The sequence below is a fragment of the Microcaecilia unicolor genome, unplaced genomic scaffold (assembly GCF_901765095.1).
Source record: "Microcaecilia unicolor unplaced genomic scaffold, aMicUni1.1, whole genome shotgun sequence".
NCBI lineage: Eukaryota > Metazoa > Chordata > Amphibia > Gymnophiona > Siphonopidae > Microcaecilia > Microcaecilia unicolor.
The window spans coordinates 902,697-925,883 of NW_021963604.1; the positions used below are offsets into that span (position 1 = coordinate 902,697).

Here is a 23,187-nt window from a genome sequence, read left to right on the forward strand (position 1 = left end):
GCACTGCCCTTAACACATACGCAAAACAAAACAAAAAAACACACACACTCACTCTCACCCTAAATATATAACCACCCTTCTCCCCCTCTTACACCAAAACCCTCTCAGCTCAAAAACCCACCCACCCTTTCCATTCTGAGACACACACACAACATAACACCTTCACTGCTCTTCCGACACGTCCCTGTGAACTTCGGTCTTCCCCACGACGGAAAGCAGTTGAGGATGCCCAAAATCGGCTTTCGATTATGCCAATTTGGGTGACCCTGATTTGTGTCGAAAGATGGGCGCCCTTCTCTTTCGAAAATAAACCTGATGGTGTTATAAAGATGGAATATATTGAAATTAAATGGAAGTAAAATAAACTCTTCATTGAGGCACATGGAATCACATCTTCACCTCATCTCTTTTGTACACATGTATTATTCTGTTTTGACCATGCTTCAGGGACAAGTAGTTTTATGTCAAAATAATAAAAATAGATATTTTGTTTCACGCAGATCTCTCATTTGTTTAAACATAACTAAATGCAGTCCATTGGGTTTCTTACAGTGGGGGAAATAAGTATTTGATCCCTTGCTGATTTTGTAAGTTTGCCCACTGACAAAGACATGAGCAGCCCATAATTGAAGGGTAGGTTATTGGTAACAGTGAGAGATAGCACATCACAAATTAAATCCGGAAAATCACATTGTGGAAAGTATATGAATTTATTTGCATTCTGCAGAGGGAAATAAGTATTTGATCCCTCTGGCAAACAAGACCTAATACTTGGTGGCAAAACCCTTGTTGGCAAGCACAGCGGTCAGACGTCTTCTGTAGTTGATGATGAGGTTTGCACACATGTCAGGAGGAATTTTGGTCCACTCCTCTTTGCAGATCATCTCTAAATCATTAAGAGTTCTGGGCTGTCGCTTGGCAACTCGCAGCTTCAGCTCCCTCCATAAGTTTTCAATGGGATTAAGGTCTGGTGACTGGCTAGGCCACTCCATGACCCTAATGTGCTTCTTCCTGAGCCACTCCTTTGTTGCCTTGGCTGTATGTTTTGGGTCATTGTCGTGCTGGAAGACCCAGCCACGACCCATTTTTAAGGCCCTGGCGGAGGGAAGGAGGTTGTCACTCAGAATTGTACGGTACATGGCCCCATCCATTCTCCCATTGATGCGGTGAAGTAGTCCTGTGCCCTTAGCAGAGAAACACCCCCAAAACATAACATTTCCACCTCCATGCTTGACAGTGGGGACGGTGTTCTTTGGGTCATAGGCAGCATTTCTCTTCCTCCAAACACGGCGAGTTGAGTTCATGCCAAAGAGCTCAATTTTTGTCTCATCTGACCACAGCACCTTCTCCCAATCACTCTCGGCATCATCCAGGTGTTCACTGGCAAACTTCAGACGGGCCGTCACATGTGCCTTCCGGAGCAGGGGGACCTTGCGGGCACTGCAGGATTGCAATCCGTTATGTCGTAATGTGTTACCAATGGTTTTCGTGGTGACAGTGGTCCCAGCTGCCTTGAGATCATTGACAAGTTCCCCCCTTGTAGTTGTAGGCTGATTTCTAACCTTCCTCATGATCAAGGATACCCCACGAGGTGAGATTTTGTGTGGAGCCCCAGATCTTTGTCGATTGACAGTCATTTTGTACTTCTTCCATTTTCTTACTATGGCACCAACAGTTGTCTCCTTCTCGCCCAGCGTCTTACTGATGGTTTTGTAGCCCATTCCAGCCTTGTGCAGGTGTATGATCTTGTCCCTGACATCCTTAGACAGCTCCTTGCTCTTGGCCATTTTGTAGAGGTTAGAGTCTGACTGATTCACTGAGTCTGTGGACAGGTGTCTTTCATACAGGTGACCATTGCCGACAGCTGTCTGTCATGCAGGTAACGAGTTGATTTGGAGCATCTACCTGGTCTGTAGGGGCCAGATCTGTTACTGGTTGGTGGGGGATCAAATACTTATTTCCCTCTGCAGAATGCAAATAAATTCATATACTTTCCACAATGTGATTTTCCGGATTTAATTTGTGATGTGCTATCTCTCACTGTTACCAATAACCTACCCTTCAATTATGGGCTGCTCATGTCTTTGTCAGTGGGCAAACTTACAAAATCAGCAAGGGATCAAATACTTATTTCCACCACTGTATATTTTGTTCTTGTGATGACTTATACTGTGCCAAAACTGAAAACGCTTATCTCTTCTTTCTGCTTGATAATAAAAGGAGCTTGTTGTGAACACTGTCCACCCTAAAAAGGTTGTTTTGTGGCTGTACATGAGGAATTGTGGTATTGCATAATAAGTGTGTGTTTTTGTTCCTAGTCATGCATCCAAAGGTTATATAATCCTTTCAAGAACACCAGTTAATTGTTTAATGTATTAGTGGAACGCCGCATTTTTAACTACAAAGGCATAGTACGGTCGCATTTTCAATATGGTAATACTAGCCGTTGAGCCCGTTAAAACGGGCTACTATTAGAATGGGGGTTTTCCAAGGCCCCCCCCCCCCCCCGCGAGGTCGCCGCTACCGGTACCCCCCTGGAGTCGTCGCCGCCGCCACCCTTCCACCCGGCCGGGCCCTCTGTTCACTATTAATTCAACTTACATCGCCGCAGCACACAGATCAGCTGAGCTCCCGTCGGCCTGGCCTTCCTTCTCTGCCTGTGTCCCGCCCTCGTGTGACGTACCGTCAGCGAGGGTGGGACACAGGCAGGGAAGGAAGGCCGACCGGAGCTCAGCTGATCTGCGTGCTGCGGCGATTTAAGTTGAATTAATTGTGATCAGAGGGCCCGGGCCGGGTGGAGGGGTGGCGGCGGCGATTCGGGGGGGGGGGAGCGCAGTTTCCCTCTCTGTCCTGCCCCCGTCATCACGTATTGACACGGGGGCGGGACAGAGAGGGAAGTCTCTACTGCGCATTTGTGAGTGAGTTCAGTCACTTGCCGTTTATATGTTTGATTAGAGCTCAGCTGAGGAATAGGTTTTTTTTAGTTAGTCTTCACTGGACCAAGCTTGATTTCCTTGTACCATCACTATTCAGCAGGTAGGTAGGTAGGTGTCTTAAAAGGTGGAGAATAAAGGATTTTTTTAAAAAACATTTATGTCCCACATTATCCCAAGCAAATTCAGATTCAATGCGGCTTACATTTGAGAATAGTGAGACAGAATAATAGAATTCAGTAACATCATGGGAGCATGTATGAGGAAAGGGTAAAGCAGCTAGGGCTCATCAGCTTGGAGAAAAGACGGCTGAGGGGCGATATGATATATAAAATAATGAGTGGACTGGAATGGGTAGATGTGAATCGGTTGTTTACTCTTTCCAAAAATATTAGGACTAGTGGGCATGCAACGAAGCTACAAAGTAGTAAATTTAAAATGAATCGGAGAAAATATTTCTTCATTTAATGTGTAATTAAACTCTGTAATTCGTTGCCAGAGAATGTAGTAAAAGTAGTTAGCTTAGCGTGGTTTTAAAAAGGTTTGGATAGCTTCCTAAAAGAAAAGTCCATAAGTCATTATTGAAGTGGACTTGGGAAAAATCCACTGCTTATTTCTAGGATAAACAACATAAAATGTACTGTTTTGGGATCTTGCCAGGTACTTGTGACCTGGATTGGCCACTGTTGGTAACAGGATGCTGGGCTTGATGGACCTTCGGTCTGTCCCAGTATGGTAATACTTAAGTGAGATTACCATATATACCAACTGGGCATTTAACAGTCTGTCCTTTAATGATGTGTTGATTCTGACTGAATTTAACACTTCACAGCAGCATGATCATTAAAGTTCCTTTATTTCAGAACAATAGGTATTGCTAGCAATGAAGAAATTCAAAAGAACGACCACTGGCAAATTAGAGTCAGTTGTCCTTGCCTTCCAGAATGAACATACAGTTTATATAGGCAACTTACAGTAAAAAATTACATCAGAAGGTCTGCTAATAATCAATCTTAAACACAGGGTCCAATAGTTTGTAAATAATTTGGGGGGGTCTAGAACCCCTCAAGAAGGCTAAAGTGACCTTAATCTGACTCCATCTCTAAATAGCACTAGTACTGGGGTAATCAGAGGGTTGTGAAGTTCTAAGAGAAATTGCCACTAAGAGAATTGTTAGGTGTAAGGAAAAAGATACCAGCCTTATGACAAACTGGATTTAGATTACAAGTTATACAATGCAGTGAAAGATAGCCTGAAGCAGCAAAAGCATTTGTACTTACAGCCTTTCATCATTAAGTTAAGCCCACAAATCATCATTTGGAATGAAGAGTTTATTTGCACATCAGACTTTAATCAGGTACATTCATCAGACAGATTCTGGGTTTAATTGGACAGAGCCCTGCCCTCCTTCAAATGCGTTGGGGATATGTTCCAACTCTCTGTCTAAATCTCACCCCTTTTATAGTAGTTTGTCTGAATAGGAGTCTATGGCAGGACACTTTTTGCTTAATATTGCACAACCTCTGTGGTGTCCATCTGTGCTTCCGTTTTTGTAAACAACTTGTTCCCTAATACTAAAATTATCTGTTCTAGCTCTTGCAAAATATTGTGCAACTTCCTCTTTTGTCAACATGTGGTTTTTTTTTTTTTTTTTCTTCTGCCAGAACATCTTGTTTTTAGCATATCAGTTTCACTTCCTCTTTTTCTATCATCTTATGATATGTGTGCCATAATATGGAAAATAAGCCCCATTTTAAGAACAACATTTTATCCCTCTTACCCATTATTCGTTCATTATAGGTGCCATATTCAATTAGAAAGTTATACCTGGTTGTGTTAAGACTCATTGTTCAGACCTGCTTTTTGCAGATTCTTAACTTGCAGGAAAAGCAAGTCCTTGCTCAGCCAGTCATAGATTTTTAAACCTAGCTGGTATTTTTACAGCCTGAGTCCTAAATCTGGCCTTCCACCCTTCCGGTGGGCATCCAGTGAGGGCTTCTTGCTGTAGTATAATTATACAAGTTCAACAAGAATACAGAGGATTAGAACACGAAGACAAAGGTAAGAAACAGATGGTCTGTTTCAGGACTATAAAATATTGTATTTCCTTTACTATAATAAACAGGCTTAATCTACATAGTAACATAGTAGATGATGGCAGAAAAAGACCTGCATGGTCCATTCAGTCTGCCCAACAAGATAAACTCATATGTGCTACCCTACTTTGATTTGTACCTGTCCTCTTCAGGGCACAGACCATATAAGTCTGCCCAGCACTATCCCCGCCTCCCAACCACCAGCCACGCCTCCCACCACCGGCTCTGGCACAGACCGTATAAGTCTGCCCAGCACTATCCCCGCCTCCCACCACCGGCTCTGGCACTATCCCTGCCTTCCAACTACCAGCCCCGCCTCCAGTGTTTCAACCCTCCCATGAGCAATAGCTTAAGGTCTTCCTGGCGTCAAGGGAAAGGACTGATGAGAGAAAGTCAGTCTCAGTCTTCTCTACCATCAAAAGAGAGTTATTTTTCCTTTAATATCAAATTAACTATTTCTTTACCACATTCCACAGATGCCACATGCACACATCAGAACAGGCATCCATACACACACTGCAAAACTAAACAACAACTTCTACAGCACAACACAGTTTATTCCAAATTGTTTAACCAGCCTTAAGTTTCACCTTTGGGTTTAAGGTCTGGATAAACAAATTAAAACAATCAAATGTTAAAGCAAATGCTTGTAATACTTGGTAGCAATAATGAAACAGTGATGAAATATTCATATAGCAGGCAGCCAACAGATTTATTTTCCACTGACCATAATTAACTTTACATGAACTTAGCGACTTAAATAGTGTGCTGCTTGCTACTTTATCTTGGTGGTGTATTGTTTGCCTACCTAATAAAACCACACTTATCTATAAACAAACACACAATCAAGAGACAAAGATTCCAAAACAAACAAAAAAAATGCCTTTTTATAACCAATCAGACTTGAAGAAGAAATGTATACAACAGAATTGGATTTCTGCATGATGGAAGCTCTACCCTCATTATTTCAATAACTGTCTTTGAACTCGTAGCAATTAAAAAAAAGTAAGTGCATTTTTATAAAATATCACTACATTCCAGAAAACAAAAGGAGCAAGTTCCCACATATCATCTTTTTATTTTGATGTATGCACAGGAAAAAAAAGAAATGCTCTCAGGTTTCAACCTAATTAATGTTTAAAATACACTTCCATATCATCATGCTGATCAATCCATAGACTGGTGGGTTGTGTCCATCTACCAGCAGGTGGAGATAGAGAGCAAACTTTTGCCTCCCTATATGTGGTCATGTGCTGCTGGAAACTCCCCTGTATGTTCTGTATCTCAGCAGGTGGTGGTCACACACAGCAGCAGCTCTGGCTAGGCCTCCAAGCCTAATTTTTAGGTTTTGTTGAGTGCCTGGGGTTGAGGGCTCTTTTGAGCAAGTGCAAACCTGGTGGTGCCAGGTCCCTCCTTTTCTCCCCCCTCCCGCTGGCTCCGTAAAAAAAAAAAAAAAAAAAAAAAAAATTTTGAACGTCCTTAAAGGCGTTTATTTCGACGTTTATTTAAACGTTCATTGCAGCTACTCACTGGGACACCAGGTCGTTACAGCTCGGAGCGGAAAGCAGGTAATTTTTACCTTTTATAGCGGGCAGGGGATTCCCCGATTTATCTCCACGTGGCATATGGCGTCGGAGGGCGAGGGCGTAAAGAGTCGCTCCCCGGGTCGCTTGAGCGCTTCTAGAGGGGATGCGGGGGTCTTAAAGCCTGATTTGCCCTTGTTGGGTGACAGTTTCGTGACCGATGAATGTCCCGGTCCTTCATCCGGCGTGGCGGTTTTTCCCGCCATAAACGCCCATCCCCCGCTCCTCGCCTCCGCCATCTTGGCCGGCCACGCGGCTCGGACGGCTTCTTCTTGGGCCGCCCTTGAGGTTGGAGACATTAATGCCATGAACGCCCTTAATTTGGGCGACGGCACCAAAGCGGCTAAAGTTAAGCGCCGCTCTTCCCGCGCGGCTCCTTCGCGGAGTGTCGCGCCGGATGCCATTTTGGATGCGCAGCATGTCTCTCCCCCGCTCTTGCGAGCGCCGGTTGAGGGTGCGTCTAGGGCTGTTGCCCTGGCTGCGGAAGTGCACAGTCTGGGGGGTTTCTCCCCCGAGTTTGTTTTGCTGCTGCATCAGGCCTTCCTTATGCAAAACGCTGCCCCTGCTCCCTTGTCTGGTAAAGAGGTTGAGGTTCCCAGAGGTAAACGCCCTCGGGTTGATTCCCAGGCCTTGGAGGACTTTGTCTCCTCCGATGTAGATGAGGGCAGCGTATCTGAGTTCTCCCAACGGTCCTTTGCGGATTCCTTGGAGGAGACGGATCCCCGCTCGGATGGAGCGGATGACCCCTCTGCAGCGCGGCTCTTTAGCTCAGAGGATTTGCCCAACCTGTTAGTGCAGGCCATGGGCATTTTGAAGATTTCCTCTCCGGAGGACGTCTCTCCCTCAGCCCCTGTTGGCTCTGCCATTATGCTGGGGACGAAACGCCCGCCTAGAACCTTCCACGTGCATGATGCCATGCACACCTTAATTTCGGCTCAATGGGATGTCCCGGAAGCGAGCCTTAAAGTGGCTAGGGCTATGTCCCGCCTCTATCCTTTGCCTGAAAGTGAACGTGAGGCCTTTCTGTGGCCTACCGTGGATTCTTTAATCACTGCGGTGACTAAGAAAATGGCGTTGCCAGTGGAAGGTGGCACGGCCCTAAAGGACGCCCAAGACAGAAGATTGGAGGCGGCTGCTTTAAGTTTGCAGGCCTCAGTTTGCGGCTCCTATGTGGCCAGGGCGTGCCTGACTATGGTGCAGCGGGCTTCCCCCTCGGATCATTCCTTGAGGGCTGATTGGCCGGCCCTGGAATCGGGCTTAGCCTATTTGGCAGACTTGCTGTATGATGTCTTGAGAGCCTCAGCTAAAGGCATGGCTCAGACAATCTCTGCGCGGCGGTGGCATTGGCTGAAGCATTGGTCTGCTGACCACGCCTCTAAATCCCGCCTGGCTAGATTGCCTTTTAAAGGCAAGCTGCTCTTTGGGGTCGAGCTGGACAAGATCGTGACCGATCTCGGCACGTCTAAGGGCAAGAAGTTCCCAGAGGTCAGGGCTTGGGCTAGTACTCGCCCTGGTACCTCCAGAGGACGGTTTCAGGAAGACCGTCGGTACCGCCCGGGCAGGTCGGGCTCCTCTGCCCCCTCTTCCTTCAAGAGGAACTTCTCCCCCAAGCAGCATTCCTTTCGCAGAGACCGCCGTCCCGGAGGTGCTCCCTCTGGTCCTCTCCCAGGGTCTCGTACCCAATGACGGGGCCTTGGTCCACGCCCCAGTGCAGATTGGAGGACGGCTGTCCTCGTTTATGGGCGAGTGGACCACAATAACTTCAGACGCTTGGCTGCTGGAAGTCATCAGAGACGGCTACAAGCTAGAGTTCTGCCGACCCTTAAAAGACGGGTTTGTACTCTCTCCCTGCAAGTCTCCGGTCAAAGCTGTGGCAGTGCAGCAGACCTTGGACAATCTGATCCGCCTGGGGGCGGTCGTTCCGGTGCCAGAAAATCAGCTTGGCAAGGGACGTTACTCCATTTTCTTTGTGATTCCAAAGAAAGGAGGTTCTGTACGGCCTATCCTCGACCTCAAGGGGTCCATTGGGCCTTGAAAGTTCGGCACTTTCACATGGAGACCCTCCGCTCTGTTTTAGCGGCAGTGAAGGCAGGAGAGTTCCTGGCATCCTTGGACATCAAGGAAGCGTACTTGCATATTCCCATCTGGCCTCCTCATCAACGCTTTCTGCGTTTTGCAGTACTGGGCCGACACTTCCAGTTCAGAGCCCTCCCGTTCGGGTTGGCTACTGCTCCGCGGACCTTCTCCAAAGTAATGGTGGTCATCGCGGCCTTCCTGAGGAAGGAAGGAGTTCAAGTCCATCCTTATCTGGACGACTGGTTGATCCAAGCCCCCTCTTATGCAGAGTGCGGCAAAGCTGTGAACCGGGTGGTTGCTCTTTTGAGCTCCCTGAGGTGGATCATCAACTGGGAGAAAAGCCAGCTGCGCCCGACTCAGTCCCTGGAGTATCTGGGAGTTCGATTCGACACCCATGTGGGCAGAGTGTTCCTGCCAGACAATCGGATTGTCAAGCTTCAGGCTCAGGTGGACTAGTTCCTAGTAGCCTCTCCTATTCGGGCTTGGGACTATGTGCAGCTGTTGGGCTCTATGACGGCCACGATGGATGTAGTGCCCTGGGCCAGGGCTCATATGAGACCACTACAACAATCTCTGCTGCTGCGCTGGACTCCGATGTCGGAGGATTATGCTGTGCGCCTTCCCTTGGACCCAGCAGTGCGCAAGGCGCTGAGCTGGTGGACACAGACAGACAAGTTGTCTGCGGGAATGCCTCTGGTGACCCCGGAGTGGATTGTCATCACGACAGACGCCTCTTTGATGGGCTGGGGAGCCCACTGCTTGGGAAGGACAGCGCAGGGGCTCTGGTCTCCTGCAGAGGCAAAGTGGTCTATCAACCTCCTGGAACTCAGAGCCATTCGGTTGGTGCTGTTGGAGTTCATCCCGGTACTGGCGTTGAAGCCAGTACGGGTCCTGTAGGACAATGCCACGGCTGTGGCCTATGTCAACCGCCAGGGAGGTACCAAGAGCGCCCCTCTAGCCAAGGAGGCCATGAATCTATGCCAGTGGGCGGAAGTGAACCTGGCACAGCTGTCAGCGGCTCTCTTTCCGGAGTCATGAATGTCAAGGCGGACTTTCTCAGTCGCCATACCTTGGAGCCCGGAGAGTGGCAGCTATTTGCTCAGGCGTTCTTGGGCATCACGAAGCGCTGGGGCCAGCCGAGCCTAGTCCTGATGGCGTCATCGGCCTATTGCCAAGTGCCGCGCTTTTTCAGCAGAGGACGGGACCCTCGCTCCCTGGGAGTAGATGCTCTTCTCCAACAGTGGCCGGCACAAGAGCTTCTCTATGTGTTCCCGCCCTGGCCCATGTTGGGCAGGGTGCTAGGCCAGGTGGCAAAGCATCCAGGCCGGATAATCCTGGTGGGTCCAGACTGGCCCAGACGTCCCTGGTATGCGGACTTGATCAGGCTCTCAGTGGACCATCCTCTGCGGCTGCCAGTGGAGCAGGGCCTGTTGCATAAGGGTCCCGTGGTGATGGAGGATCCCTCCCCCTTTGGTCTTGCGGCCTGGCTATTGAGCGGCAGCGTCTGAGGAAGACTGCTTACGCCAGGGTTTGGCGTACCTTTGCAGCGCGGTGAAGCAGGCTCATTTTCTCCATTCACTGCTCCAATTTCTTCAGTGTTGGCATTCCTGCAAGAAGGTCTGGAGAAAGGCCTGTCGCTCAGTTCCCTTAAAGTCCAGGTAGCGGCCCTGGCTTGCTTCAGGGGCCGCCTGAAGGGTGCTTCCCTGGCTTCGCAGCCAGATGTGGTGCGTTTTCTCAAGGGAGTTAAGCACCTGCGCCCTCCTCTGCACTCAGTGGTGCCTGCGTGGAATTTCAACCTGGTGCTAAGAGCATTACAGAAGCCGCCTTTTGAACCCTTGTTGAGGGCATCTCTGAAAGACCTGACGTTGAAAGCAGTCTTTTTGGTGGCTATCACTTCAGCCAGAAGAGTTTCCGAGCTCCAGGCACTCTCATGTCGAGAGCCCTTTCTACAGTTCACTGAGGCAGGAGTGTCTATTCGCACAGTGCCTTCCTTCCTGCCCAAGATTGTTTCTCGCTTCCATGTGAATCAGCAGCTCTGTCTCCCTTCCTTTCGTAGGGAGGACTACCCAGAGGAGTACTCTGCTCTTAAATATCTGGATGTGAGACGAGTCATCATCAGATACTTGGAAGTGACCAATGATTTCCGGAAATCGGATCATCTGTTTGTCCTGTTTGCAGGTCCTCGTAAGGGTCTGCAGGCTGCTAAGCCTACAGTGGCAAGATGGGTCAAGGAAGCCATTGCAGCGGCTTATGTGGCCGCGGGGAAGGTGCCGCCTATACAGCTGAAGGCTCACTCCACTAGAGCTCAGGCGGCCTCGATGGCAGAGGCCGGGTCCGTCTCCTTGGAAGAGATATGCAAGGCGGCAACTTGGGCATCGGCCCATACATTCTCCAAGCATTACCGCTTGACTGTGGCGGCACGGGCGGAGGCCCGGTTTGGAGATTCAGTGTTGAGTTCAGGGATTTCAATGTCCCGCCCTGGGTGAGTACTGCTTCGGTACATCCCACCAGTCTATGGATTGATCAGCATGATGATATGGAAGGTAAAATTATGTATCATACCTGATAATTTTCTTTCCATTAATCATAGCTGATCAATCCATAGCCCCTCCCAGATATCTGTACTGTTTTTATTCTGGTTGCGTTTCAGGTTCAAGTTTAGTCTTCAGTTACTTCAGAAAGACTTCGTGTTCAAGTTTTTTCACTTGGATTCTTCAAGAGTTGAGACGAGTTTGTGTTACAGTGAGCTGCTGCATTCCTCTCCCCTCCGTTTTATGGGGCTGGATTGAGACTTAAAATTCTGCCGGCACTCCCTCCCGCTTCGTGCGGTTGTAGGGCAGCTTTGTACCCCTCCCGCTTCGGCGGTGTTAGGGTCAGTCAGCTCCTCCCGCGGTTGCGGTTGCAGGATAAGCCAGATCCCCCCGCATCGGCGGGTGTGGTGTCCCTCTCCCGCTCCGCGGGGATGAGCTGGACGGATTCCCCTCCCCCACTTGTGTGGGGATGAGCTGGGTTAATTCCCCTCCCCCGTTTCGGCGGTGGTGAGCTGGGCAGAGTGTCCCTTCGTGGGTGTAATTCTCTAAGTGCTGAGTCCTGCGGATGGAGCTTTGATATCGACATACTGAGGAGTTTCCGGCAGCACATGACCACATATAGGGAGGCAAAAGTTTGCTCTCTATCTCCACCTGCTGGTAGATGGACACAACCCACCAGTCTATGGATTGATCAGCTATGATTAATGGAAAGAAAATTATCAGGTATGATACATAATTTTACCTTTGTACTTATAAATAGAAACTGTGAATGTTGAGCACCTGATTTTCATAACATGCTGTCTGTTTTGGTGGCCCTTTACTAGATGAAAAAAAAATCTCTCCCTCACCCGTATCTGTCTTGTCTGTCTGTATTATTTAGATTGTAAGCTCTTTTGAGCAGGGACTGTCTCTTTGTATCAGGTGTTCAGTGCTGCGTGCGTCTGGTAGACTATACAAATACTACTACTACTACTAATAATAATAATACTAGGAGGTTTAATAGACAGGAGTGGAAGTGGTCTTTTCTAATCCACTGTAAGCAAGGAAGCCATTTGGTTAATCTCTGTTTCCACTCCCCCGCACAGCCGTCATCCAGTACACTCAAAACAAAGCAAGCAAACAAACTTATGAGCTGCTGCAAGGAGGTTTAATAGACAGGAGTGGAACTGAGCCTATCTAGTCCACTGTAAGCAAGGAAGCCATTTGGTTAATCTGTTTCCACTCCCCCGCGCAGCCGTCATTGCCATTCACTCAAAACAAGCAAACCTATGAGCTGCTGCTAGGAGGTTTAATAGACAGGAGTGGATGTGAGCCTATCTAGTCCACTGTAAGCAAGGAAGCCATTTGGTTAATCTCTGTTTCCAATCCCCTGCGCAGCCTTCATCTCTAGTGCACTCAAAATAAAGCAAGCAAATATATGAGCTGCTGAAAGGAGATTTAATAGACAGGAGTGGGAGCCTCTGTAACCAGCCCCCTCCAAATCACACACTGATTATGATTTAGAACAAATTAGTACTCTAACCGATGAAAGGTTATTCCATTGTGACTTGTGATACTTCCTTTCTTTACATCCATAAACTGCACAATCCGGCATGTTTGAAAATATAAGTGAGATCAAATAAAAATAATACCAACAAATAAACAACGACAAGGTGGATGCAGCAGCTGATAGGTTTGTTTGCTTTGTTTTGGGTGTACCAACATGGCGGCTGCGGTGGGTGGGTCAGCTTTAGCTTTTTTACATCATGCCGTCCTGTTCTCAACCTAACCTGGTTGGCTAATCCTCTGTGGACGCAGGAGTGTGAGACGGCTTTGGGGAGCGTAGAAGCTGACGTTAATTAGTTTAAAGCAAGGAGGTTTAAAAGGAGTGTAGATGTGGTCACGCCCCTTCTGCCTGGCCTAGCCGGAAAACAGGACAGAAGGTGGAGGGGGGCCGACATGGTGGTGAGTGTGACAGCATGTTAAGTAGTAGTAATAGTCGCAGCAGCAGCTTTGGGCCTGGGAACGTGATTGTAGATTGCAGGGTGTTGACACTCTGCCTTCTTGTTTGCAGAAGATCGGCTTGCAGCTGAAAGCCACGTTAGAAAATATTACGAACCTGGGAAGCCTGGGAGATGATTTCCGCTGGTTCCTTAAGGTGGGTGCAAAGTGCTTACATGCATTGCCTGCGGTGTATTACAGTGCCGTGGGTAGGGTGTAAATGTACAGGAGTGCAGTGCGGCGCCCAAAGTCAGGAATGACCTGCAGTTTATTACCGCGCAGTGGGGTAAAGTGTGCATGTACTATTACTACTATTTGACATTTCTAAAGCGCTACTAGGGTTACGCAGCGCTGTACAATTTAACATAAAAGGACAGTCCCTGCTCAAAGAGCTTACAATCTAAAGGATAAAATGTACAGTCAGACAAGTTGGGGTCATCAAAATGGGCAGTCTAGATTTTCTGAAAGGTATAAAGGCAGGGCCGGTCTTAGCAAGTGCGGGGCCCTATGCAGACCAATTTGGTGGGGCCCCATCCTAGCCCCGCCCCATCCTAACCCCACCATGGCCCCACCCATCCTAGCTCCACCCCATTGATAAGATTATTCCATTTTTAGAAAGTTTTTTATTTATGAAATTTCAACCCAGATATTCAATACCAGTCACTGGAAACGGCCCAGCATTGAATATCCAAGCTAAATGCCGACCATGGGAATCAGCTTGGCTAACGCCTGCTTTCTGAATATCGGCCCCTTTGTGCCTTGATAAAATAGGCTCCCAGAACTAGCTAGGATAGAATACAAATGTTGACACACATATTTATATCTGATCCACAGCTGGGGTAAATGTGTGTATGTACTTACACTTATATTCATGTATTTTATAACATACGTGTGTGCATAGCAATTCTACCCCTTTTCTGTCCAAATTGCACCCCCCCCCCCCCCCCCCAGGAATGTGTATAGCGTACAGTACATATAAGTATAAAACCTTCAAAAAACTACACCCATTAGCTATCTGATCTTCACTTCTAGGCTGCAATTCCAAGGATGAGAAAAGGAGATCAGGTTTCTAAATGTTCTCATGGCCTCAATGGTAGAATATTAGGGCATTGCGATATCAGATAAACTAAACTTCATGCAGCCGTACAATGATGGCACTTTATAAACTGAATCATAAACAAAATCATAAATTTCATAAAATCTGCCAACTCAATAATTGTTCAGAGAGAATTTGTCACTGAAAGGGAGGGAAAGACTTCAGAAAGAAGGGTGCAAACAGAATACTGTCATCTCACTTTTTCTGTGCTGCCATCAGTCTGAAAATTTTGCTATAACTTTCAACTAATCATTTCAAACAGAAGTATTCAGAAATATATTACTGAAAAAAATTATTGTGAAAACATCTTTTTTTATTAAATTCAGAGCACTGTAAAATATTAGATTTTCCTGGTACAATTGCAAAGCAAAATTCTGGCCAAGTTGGATGAATTTCAAACATGGTTCTTTCAAATGCTCTTTAACCTCAATGGGGACACGTTCAGAAGATTATAAGAAATTTTTGTTGTATAATATATTTTCTGAATACTATTAATTGCAAGTTATAAAAGATTTTTCTGAATTATAACTCAGGGCCAGTGGAAGGATGTTTCACGCCTCCATTTCATTAACACTAGAAATTTTTGCTCTTGCACATGGCTTGTCCCAGGCCTGCCATTTAAACTCATTTTCAGTGTTTGCTCCAGCCTGGTATACTCCTTGCTGATTCCAGTTCTAGGCCTTCATGAGAGGGGCGTAGAAGAGAGAGGAACCCTAGGCTGGCTGGAGGTAACCTGGCTTCATTGCTACTGGTGAAAAACATACTGGAAGACTAACGGTGAAGAGCAAATGCTTGAACCAGGGGAGAGGGGGGTCAGGAGAGATAGATGCCAGACCCATGGGGAAGGGGACAGAGATGTGGACCTGTGTGTATGTATGTATATGTATGTAGGGGGAGGGAAGTTGGTCAGGTGAGAGAGATGCCTAGTGCCCACTCATGTTGACTCTGGGCTCACCCAAATTGTCAGGACTAGCTGTACTACTGCCCACACAATATCTGACTTCCAGATGATTCTCACAGACTCACGCTGTGCTTGCCCCGGCCTGACTTCTCATGCCTGGGCTCTGTCCCACTGCAAGTACTGTTAAGTAGCTCAAGGCACATCCCTGTGTAGAAATAAAATGCCCTCTACTGAGAAACTTTCTTCTAGGTCTTCACATTTGAGTTAGATTTTCAGTCTTGTATACAAAGATTTCTACAGTAAGCTTCAGGCTCTAAGCATGCCACAGCAGCTGCACAGCACGTTAACCAGCCAATAACAACTGAGACTCTCACTTCACTTGCACTTACTTGGGCACACTTCTGACTCCCCAGTGAATCGACGACGTCGATGGCTCACGAGGCTCCGACCACGCTCCAGCTCCTTTTCCCTTCCCGCTCAATGACTCCCGCCCACCCTCGTGGAAACAGGAAATAGTACCATCAGAAGGAGGCGGGACATTGAGCGGGAAGGCTGGGGTGAGCCGTTCGTCGTGCCTGCTGCTGCTGTGCTGCAACTGTCTGTGTCGGGGTGCCGGGGGCGGGGCCGGGCCGTCGAGTTCTGCACTGTCGTTGTGCTGCTGGGAGTGGGAGGCGGAAGCTGACGGAGGGCTGAGCGGGGGTGGGTGGGCTGTGGCGGCACTGGTGGCGGCGGGAGGCAGCGGAGCGAATCGGCGCGAGCGGAGTGGGATCACGAATCGATTATTGATTGATGTCGAGGGTCGGAGGGAGAGGCAGAGTTGAGGCACGCCGCACGGGGCCCCCTTAAGCGCGGGGCCCTATGCGGCCGCCTCGGTCGCCTCTGCCTAAGACCGGCCCTGTATAAAGGTTAGGTGCCGAAAGCAATATTGAAGAGGTGGCCTTTGAGTAAGGATTTGAAGATGGGTAGGGAGGGGCCTTGGTGTAAGGGCTCAGGAAGTTTATTCCAAGCATTGGGTGAGGCGAGGCAGAATGGGCGAAGCCTGGAATTGGCGGTGGTGGAGAAGGGTACTGAGAGGAGGGATTTGTCCTGTGAGCGGAGATTTCGGGCGGGAACGTAAGGGGAGATGAGGGTAGAGAAGTAATGAGGGGCTGCAGAGTGAGTGCATTTGTAGGTAAGAAGGAGAAGCTTGAATTACTACTACTACTACTACTATTTAGCATTTCTATAGTGCTACAAGGCATACGCAGCGCTGCACAAACATAGAAGAAAGACAATCCCTGCTCAAAGAGCTTACAATCTAATGTGCGCGGGAAATGCAGTGCCTTGAGACAGGAGTGTCTTGTAGAAGTTGCAGTGTATTAACAGTTCCGTTGGATAGGCAAAACGGTAAAAATCTGATACAGCAGGATCCTCGAGTCGGGATCTTCTGGATTGGAGCAGAAAACCTTTAAAAGTTCTTTTTTTTTTTCTTTTGCCAGTCGTTTAGATATGGCCACTTTACATATATCCTCCGAAATTTTGTTTGTTTTCTCTGTTGATGCTATTTAACGCTGGGGATTATTGATTAATCTCTCCCGGAGGACCCTACTATTTGCGCACAATCTTGTCCACCTTAAGGGGCGAGCCCCCGTGCTGACGTTAATTTGATTAGTTTCTCTCCACAGGAAGGTAACGTTACATCACAGGGGGCGTGACTTAGCAGGATCTGTTTTTCTCGAAGCATGTCGGGACCTACCAAGATACAATTATAGAACAAGGACTATGAGCACTGCTGAAATTAAAAGAAACAATGTATCACATGCACGCAGGAACTGGGATTGACCCTGCACCGGCTGACCCATCTGTAAGATCGATAAGTACTCCACGCTTTGTGGCACTTCCACTAGTGAGTGGTAGGACCACCAACATACAGTTAGTTGGAAGGATATATTGCTAATTAAACATCATAGGCAGGCGGTAGGGAGTGCTATGTTGTGAACTTAGGTTGTTTACCCCACTGCTTGGGCAGCCGCTGTAGTAGGGGACACCCAGAGACTGAGCCCAATTAGCATTTGGAAATCAAAAAAAATAAGGGACTTTAGTCCACACATTTTTTACACGAGTCTTTTCATATATTCTTTTTTCTTTTCTCTATTTTGTTTTGGTTTTCTGTTTTATATTTAAATTTTTTTTTTTTTTTTTTTTTTTTGGGGGGGGGGGGGGGGGAGTTCCTTTGGATGGTATTGTACCAAATATAGTAGAACCAGGAGAATACTCATACCTCAGAGGAGTATACACAGTATAAGTCATGACAAGAACAAAACATAAGAAAACCTATGGATTGCATTAGGGGCTTCTAGCCCGTTTAGTTATGTTTAGGCAAAAGAGATTGGCATGAAATAAAACATTTATTTTTCTTTTGCGTTATAAAACCACTTATCCCTGAAACATGCCTAAAAATAAGAATAATCCATTTGTATATCTAAAATGTCAACGTCTACAAGATGAAGATGTGATTCCATGTGCCCCAATTAAAGGAGAGTTTTTTTTTTTTAATTTCATCTTTATAACACCAGGCTTCCCAAGACAGATTCCAACAACAGTTAAGATGAACCAATCAGGAAACATTTATTTTATTTATTTATTGTGAACATTTATATCCCACATAATCCCACCAAGGCAGGCTCTATGTGGCTTACAATGCTTAGCAAACGTACATCATAATAAGTCAAGTGCAAATCAGGGTAGAACGTAGAGGAGGGGAAGAGAGGTGTCACGCTTCACATGAAACACTGGATAGTGAGCCCTTGGGCTACTGCCGAGGGCGGCAGCGGCAGGAAGAACACCCACCGGAACAGAAGCCACAGCAGGGAGCAGGAAGATAGTCCATGAACCCAGCAGAACCGGGGCCAGGCAAACAAAGTCAAGGTCCAGCTCCAGGCACAGGTTCCAAGGCAGGTGGCAAGCAAGGTCAGAGTCCAGGTCCAGGCAAAGGTTTAAAGGCAGGCGGCAAGCAAAGTCAAAGTCCAGGTCCAGGCAAAGGTTCAAAGGCAGAAACTGAAAGCAGCAGGGAAAGCAGAGCATCAAACAACCGCAGAAGCCACACCTCTGAGGACCTCTGTTGCAAGGCAAACTAGAAACACTTCCAGGTGGTTAATAAAGGCCAACAGCCAGGGAGTTCACCAGGTACGGAAACAGCTTAGTTCCAAAAAGTCTCGATCAACTGGCAGGCTAGAAAATGCAGACCGGACCGGCATGACATCTGGAACCGGGAAAACCATCAACAGACAGTCCATTGCGACCACCAGGTCTGACCACCAGGGGGTGAGATGAATGAGAGCATGATACCGGGGGCAGAGTCATAACAAGAGGGAATCAACAATGGAGGGGAAACATATAAAGTTTCTTTTAATTTCAGCAGTGCTCAAAGTCCTTGTTCTATAATTCTGTCTCGTCATGCTGGTAGTTCCCGACATGCTTGCATGTTTCGCCCTAAGTGTCCTCAGGGGACTGCAAGTATAAAATAGAAAAATAATGATGATGACAAAAATGAAAGTAAAAAAAATGAGACTAACAGTAGACAACTGAAGCTCGAGAGTATGTTGTCACAATGATAAGCTCACGATTAATGTAACCATTAAGTTCAAGTAGCTAAACTTAGCCTTCATTGTATATTCAATCAAGTTTAGCAGTGCAATATGTATAGATTTTCTCACGGCTGACGTGTGATGAGAACAGCTCCGTCTCCACTCAAAGTAACTGACCGCGACGCCGGTGCATGCGCAGTGTAAGCGTATGACCCTCCGCCTCTCCCTTTTAAATTCATTGGAGGTATGTCATAGTCCACCAGTCAATTTCATTGTTAAGTCCTTGTGGATTTACGGTGCACCATTGATCATGCGCTGCTCCTTCCGTATTAGCGCAGACGTTATGTCACCGCTAAAATCAGCTGGTAGCTGATATAACACTAGACAACGGAGGTCCGCTTCCACATGTTTCGCTTGTAGCCAGTGCATTACCAGAGGCGCCTCTTCCTTACAGCGTCGTAAATTGCTCAAGTGTTCAGCCACCCAATCTTTAATTGCTCTTTTCTTTTGGCCAATATACCATTTTTTGCATGGACACTGAATGCCGTACACAAACCGGGTAGATTCATAGTTAGTGTTGTCACGCAATATATATTTTCTCCCTGTGACTGAAGATGTAATCCAGGCAAACCGGCAGTATACACAATGGTGGCAGCTGTCATGGCGCCCCCCCCCCCCCCCCCCCCCCGACATTACCATTAAAGTGGGTATGCTTTCTATGTAATATTTCTCCCAAATTCCTCGATCTGCTGTGAGCGAAGCATACTTCCATTCCATTGGCATCTCATGCAGTTGGAGTATGTGCCAATGTTTTCGAATGATTTTGATTAGTGTGGCTTGTGACGAAAAGGGCGATACACATACCATGCGATCATTGGTGTCTCTTTGGCATGTGACTTGTGGTTGCAACAGCCATTGTCTATGAGCATTACGTGCTTTCTTATGCGGCTTCTTCAACACCCATTTTGGATACCCTTGGTGCCTGAATCTTTGATAGAGGTTAACAGCATGTATATCAAATGCTTCTGTGGAGTGGCACAGTTTCCTGAGTCTTAAGAACTGGCCCATCGGAATCCCTTCTTTCTAGGTACGTGCGTGGAAACTGTTGTAGTGAAGAATGGAATTAACATCAGTGGGTTTTTGATGGATTTGAGTATGGAATTTCGCCTGGTGTATAGTGATCATTATGTTCAAATATGTTACATGGTCCTGTGAAATCGAGGCGTCAAAGGCGAGTTCAGGGAATGTAAAAAGTTTAACGAGTCCTCTTGATCACCATTCCAGATTAGAAGCACATCGATAAATCTTTTCCATATCACTATGTGAGGGCCATACCTTGATGTATATAAATATTGCTCTTCAAAGTGAGCCATGTATAAGCACGCTATGGTAGGGGCTACCGTAGCGCCCATAGCCACCCCGCACGTCTGTAGATAATATTGATCCTCAAATCTGAAGTAGTTTCTTTGAATAACCTGCTCTGCCATATGATTTAATAATGATATTTTGTCCCCAGAATATTCCATCATACCAAATTGTCTATCGATGAGAGTTAATGCCTCTTGCTGAGGTATTACTGTATACAGGGATCGTACATCCATGGTGACCAGAGTGATGGATCCTTGTAGTGTAGGTAAATCCTGTAATATGCATATCAAGTGTAATGAATTCCTCACATAGGAAGGGATAGTGGATATGGTGGGCTGCAAATGGAAATCAGTGTATTGTGATAAGGGTTCATTCAGGCTGCCATTGCTGGCTACGATTGGTCTCCCTGGTGGATCCACCAGGGTTTTGTGGATTTTCGGGACGAATCGTATCAGGGAGACCCGTGAGTGGGCCATATATAGGTATTGTAGCTAGTTAGTTGAAATGATACCCCGTGTGTTGGCAGTTTGTAGCAAGTCCTTCACGTCTGTCTGATACTGGGGGGTGGGATCACCCTCCAGCACAGTATAGAAATTCTGATCCCCAAGTTGACACATAGCTTCCAATTTGTATTTAGATGTATCCTGAATTACTATGCCTCCCCCCTTGTCAGCCTTATGGACCATTATAGATTTATCCCATTGTAGTGATTCTAGTGCTGCTCGTTGTGATTTGGTTAAGTTGGAGTGTGAGTATTGATGACCCTTTTCCATTAATTGGACATCCTGTAGCACCAGTTTCTGAAATGTCTCTACAATGGCGTCAGGGGGGCCTGGGGTCATCCAGGTAGATGGTAAATGATATTTATTTGCAAACGTGGGTGTGTTTCCTGATGACTGACTGTCATTGGCTGTATTACCAAAATAGGCTCTAAGCTTGAGTTTCTTGAAAAATCTATATAGTGCTTGGCGGTTGGAGAAGTCATTGTATTTATTGAATGGAACAAAAGATAAACCAAACTGTAGTACTTCTATCTGGATTCAGTGAGGATTTTTGAGGACAAAAATCATTCCGTCTTGAGTGTGCAATTTGCGGCGACCCCGGTCGGCTCTGACTGGAGGCTGAGTTGGCTCCCCCACTGGCAGGTTGTCCTCCGTGGGTAAAAAAAGATTGTGATAGAGATCCAGAGTTGTCAGCGGTCTGGTTTACTCCTGGTGACCATAGTGGTGTTTTATTGGTGCGAAGGGGTTGTATTCCATCTTCCCCTGATGACTTGCTGGAGGTGTTGGCGAACCCTACTCTTTTTTCATTCTATATCTTTTTTTTATTTTTTATTTTTATTTTTTTATCTTTTATTAGAGTCCATCCATGGGTATACATAACCCCATGTGTAATCCTTCTCGTCTCGTCTAAATTTTGCAACCTTCTGTGTTTGGATCTCTTGCATGTATTTATCCATGTTGGCTCAGTGTAATTCAAGTTGGGTGTCAAATGCCGGTCCCTCAGTGGTGGATTTAAGGCTCTCCATCATTTTATGTAGATCTGCCCTCTGTTGTTCCAGTTGCTTTTGTAATTTATCCACCTTGAGTAACATTAAGTCTAGGGAGCACCGTGTTATCAACTAATTTTAAATTTAAATGCTTTACTTTTTGTCTATTATATTGTAAGCTCTTTGAGCAGGGACTGTCTTTCTTCTGTGTTTGTACAGCGCTGCGTACACTTTGTAGCGCTCTAGAAATGTTAAATAGTAGTAGTAGTAGTAGTAATTCCAGGTGGTGACAAATTCCTTGTCATCTAGGAATCTGGGTTCCTTATTCCACCGTAAACCCCTCGGTACGCGTTGTTTATGGCAGTATTCAACTAGGGTTCTAGCATGCATCTCTGTGCGAATCACCAATTTATTTTGCCGCATGACATCTTCCCATTCTGTGGCCGCTATATCAGCCTCTGTGGTAAACAATCTGTCTCCAGTCATGAGTTCATGGACTCTTTCCGGTGAAAGATCCACTTGCTGGCCCATCCGGTCGCCATATTCCTCTCTGTTCTATATAGTGTATACTCCTCTGAGGTATGAGTATTCTCCTGGTTCTAATATATTTGGTACAATACCATCCAAAGGAACCCCCGCAAACTTTTTTTTTTAATTTATATAAGTCTTTATTAATTGTCATTTAGACAAAGCAAGCCAAGAACAGTACATAACATTTCACACCATAACAAATCTGCAGTAAATGTAACAAAGTACCAGATAGAAACAAGAAGAACAGCACTATCCCATCATCCAATTATACTTCAGAATTTAACAGTTTTTTGAAAAAATTATTTAACCCCTCTCTGGAACCTTACAGCTTCCTTATTCTCCCCCCCTCCCCTCCCTCCCCTACCTCCCTCTCCTCCCCCCTCCCCCCCTTGCATTTCAATTAAGTAATTATCCAGAACAAGCGTTCAAAAAAGGTTTCCATATTTTATCCCACTTAGGCAGGGTTTTCTTTTTAACTGCTGTCAATCGCTCCATCTCACATATATAATGCACCTTTGTAATCCAACCCACCAATGAGGGTACTAGCGGAGATTTCCAACTTCTGGCCAGGTTTATACGAGCTGCCTGTAAGGCCCCTCTCACCATATACCATTGGCTACTTGTTAAGCCCGTGGGTCTCTGGCCCAATAAGAAGATTAAAGGATGCCACTGCACAGATCTGCCCACCCAGGCCTGAAGGCGAGACCGGACTCCCCTCCAGTATGCTACTGCTTTAGGACAAGTCCACCAAATGTGGCCCATTGTCCCTTCTCCTCCACAGTTTCTCCAACAACTCGCTGTGACCTTAGGGAACATCTGGTGCAATCGTTGCGGAGTAAGATACCACCTATAAAATACCTTAAGCGAGTTTTCCTTAACAGCCACTGCTATAGTGGATTTCAAAATACCCTTCTCCAATTGCAACCACTCCTTTTCAGGTAAAGTGAAATTTAGCTCCTGCTCCCATCTTCTACGATGCAAGTGGGATGGTTTTAATTGTGTCCCCAAATAGCCATAAAGACGAGATATCAATCCAC

The 23,187-nt window shown here is 46.5% G+C and overlaps 1 protein-coding gene across 1 annotated transcript in view; it reads left to right on the forward strand.

Moving 5' to 3' along the window:
- Positions 1-13,052: 13,052 nt before the first annotated feature.
- The window catches only part of LOC115459499 (CXXC motif containing zinc binding protein-like), a 138,187-nt gene continuing 128,052 nt past the window's right edge, over positions 13,053-23,187 (forward strand). Inside the window, exons 1-2 of the mRNA XM_030189304.1 lie at positions 13,053-13,163; positions 13,273-13,356. Coding sequence (XP_030045164.1) covers positions 13,158-13,163; positions 13,273-13,356 — 90 coding nt within the window. The 5' untranslated portion in view covers positions 13,053-13,157. The remainder of the gene's footprint in view (positions 13,164-13,272; positions 13,357-23,187) is intronic.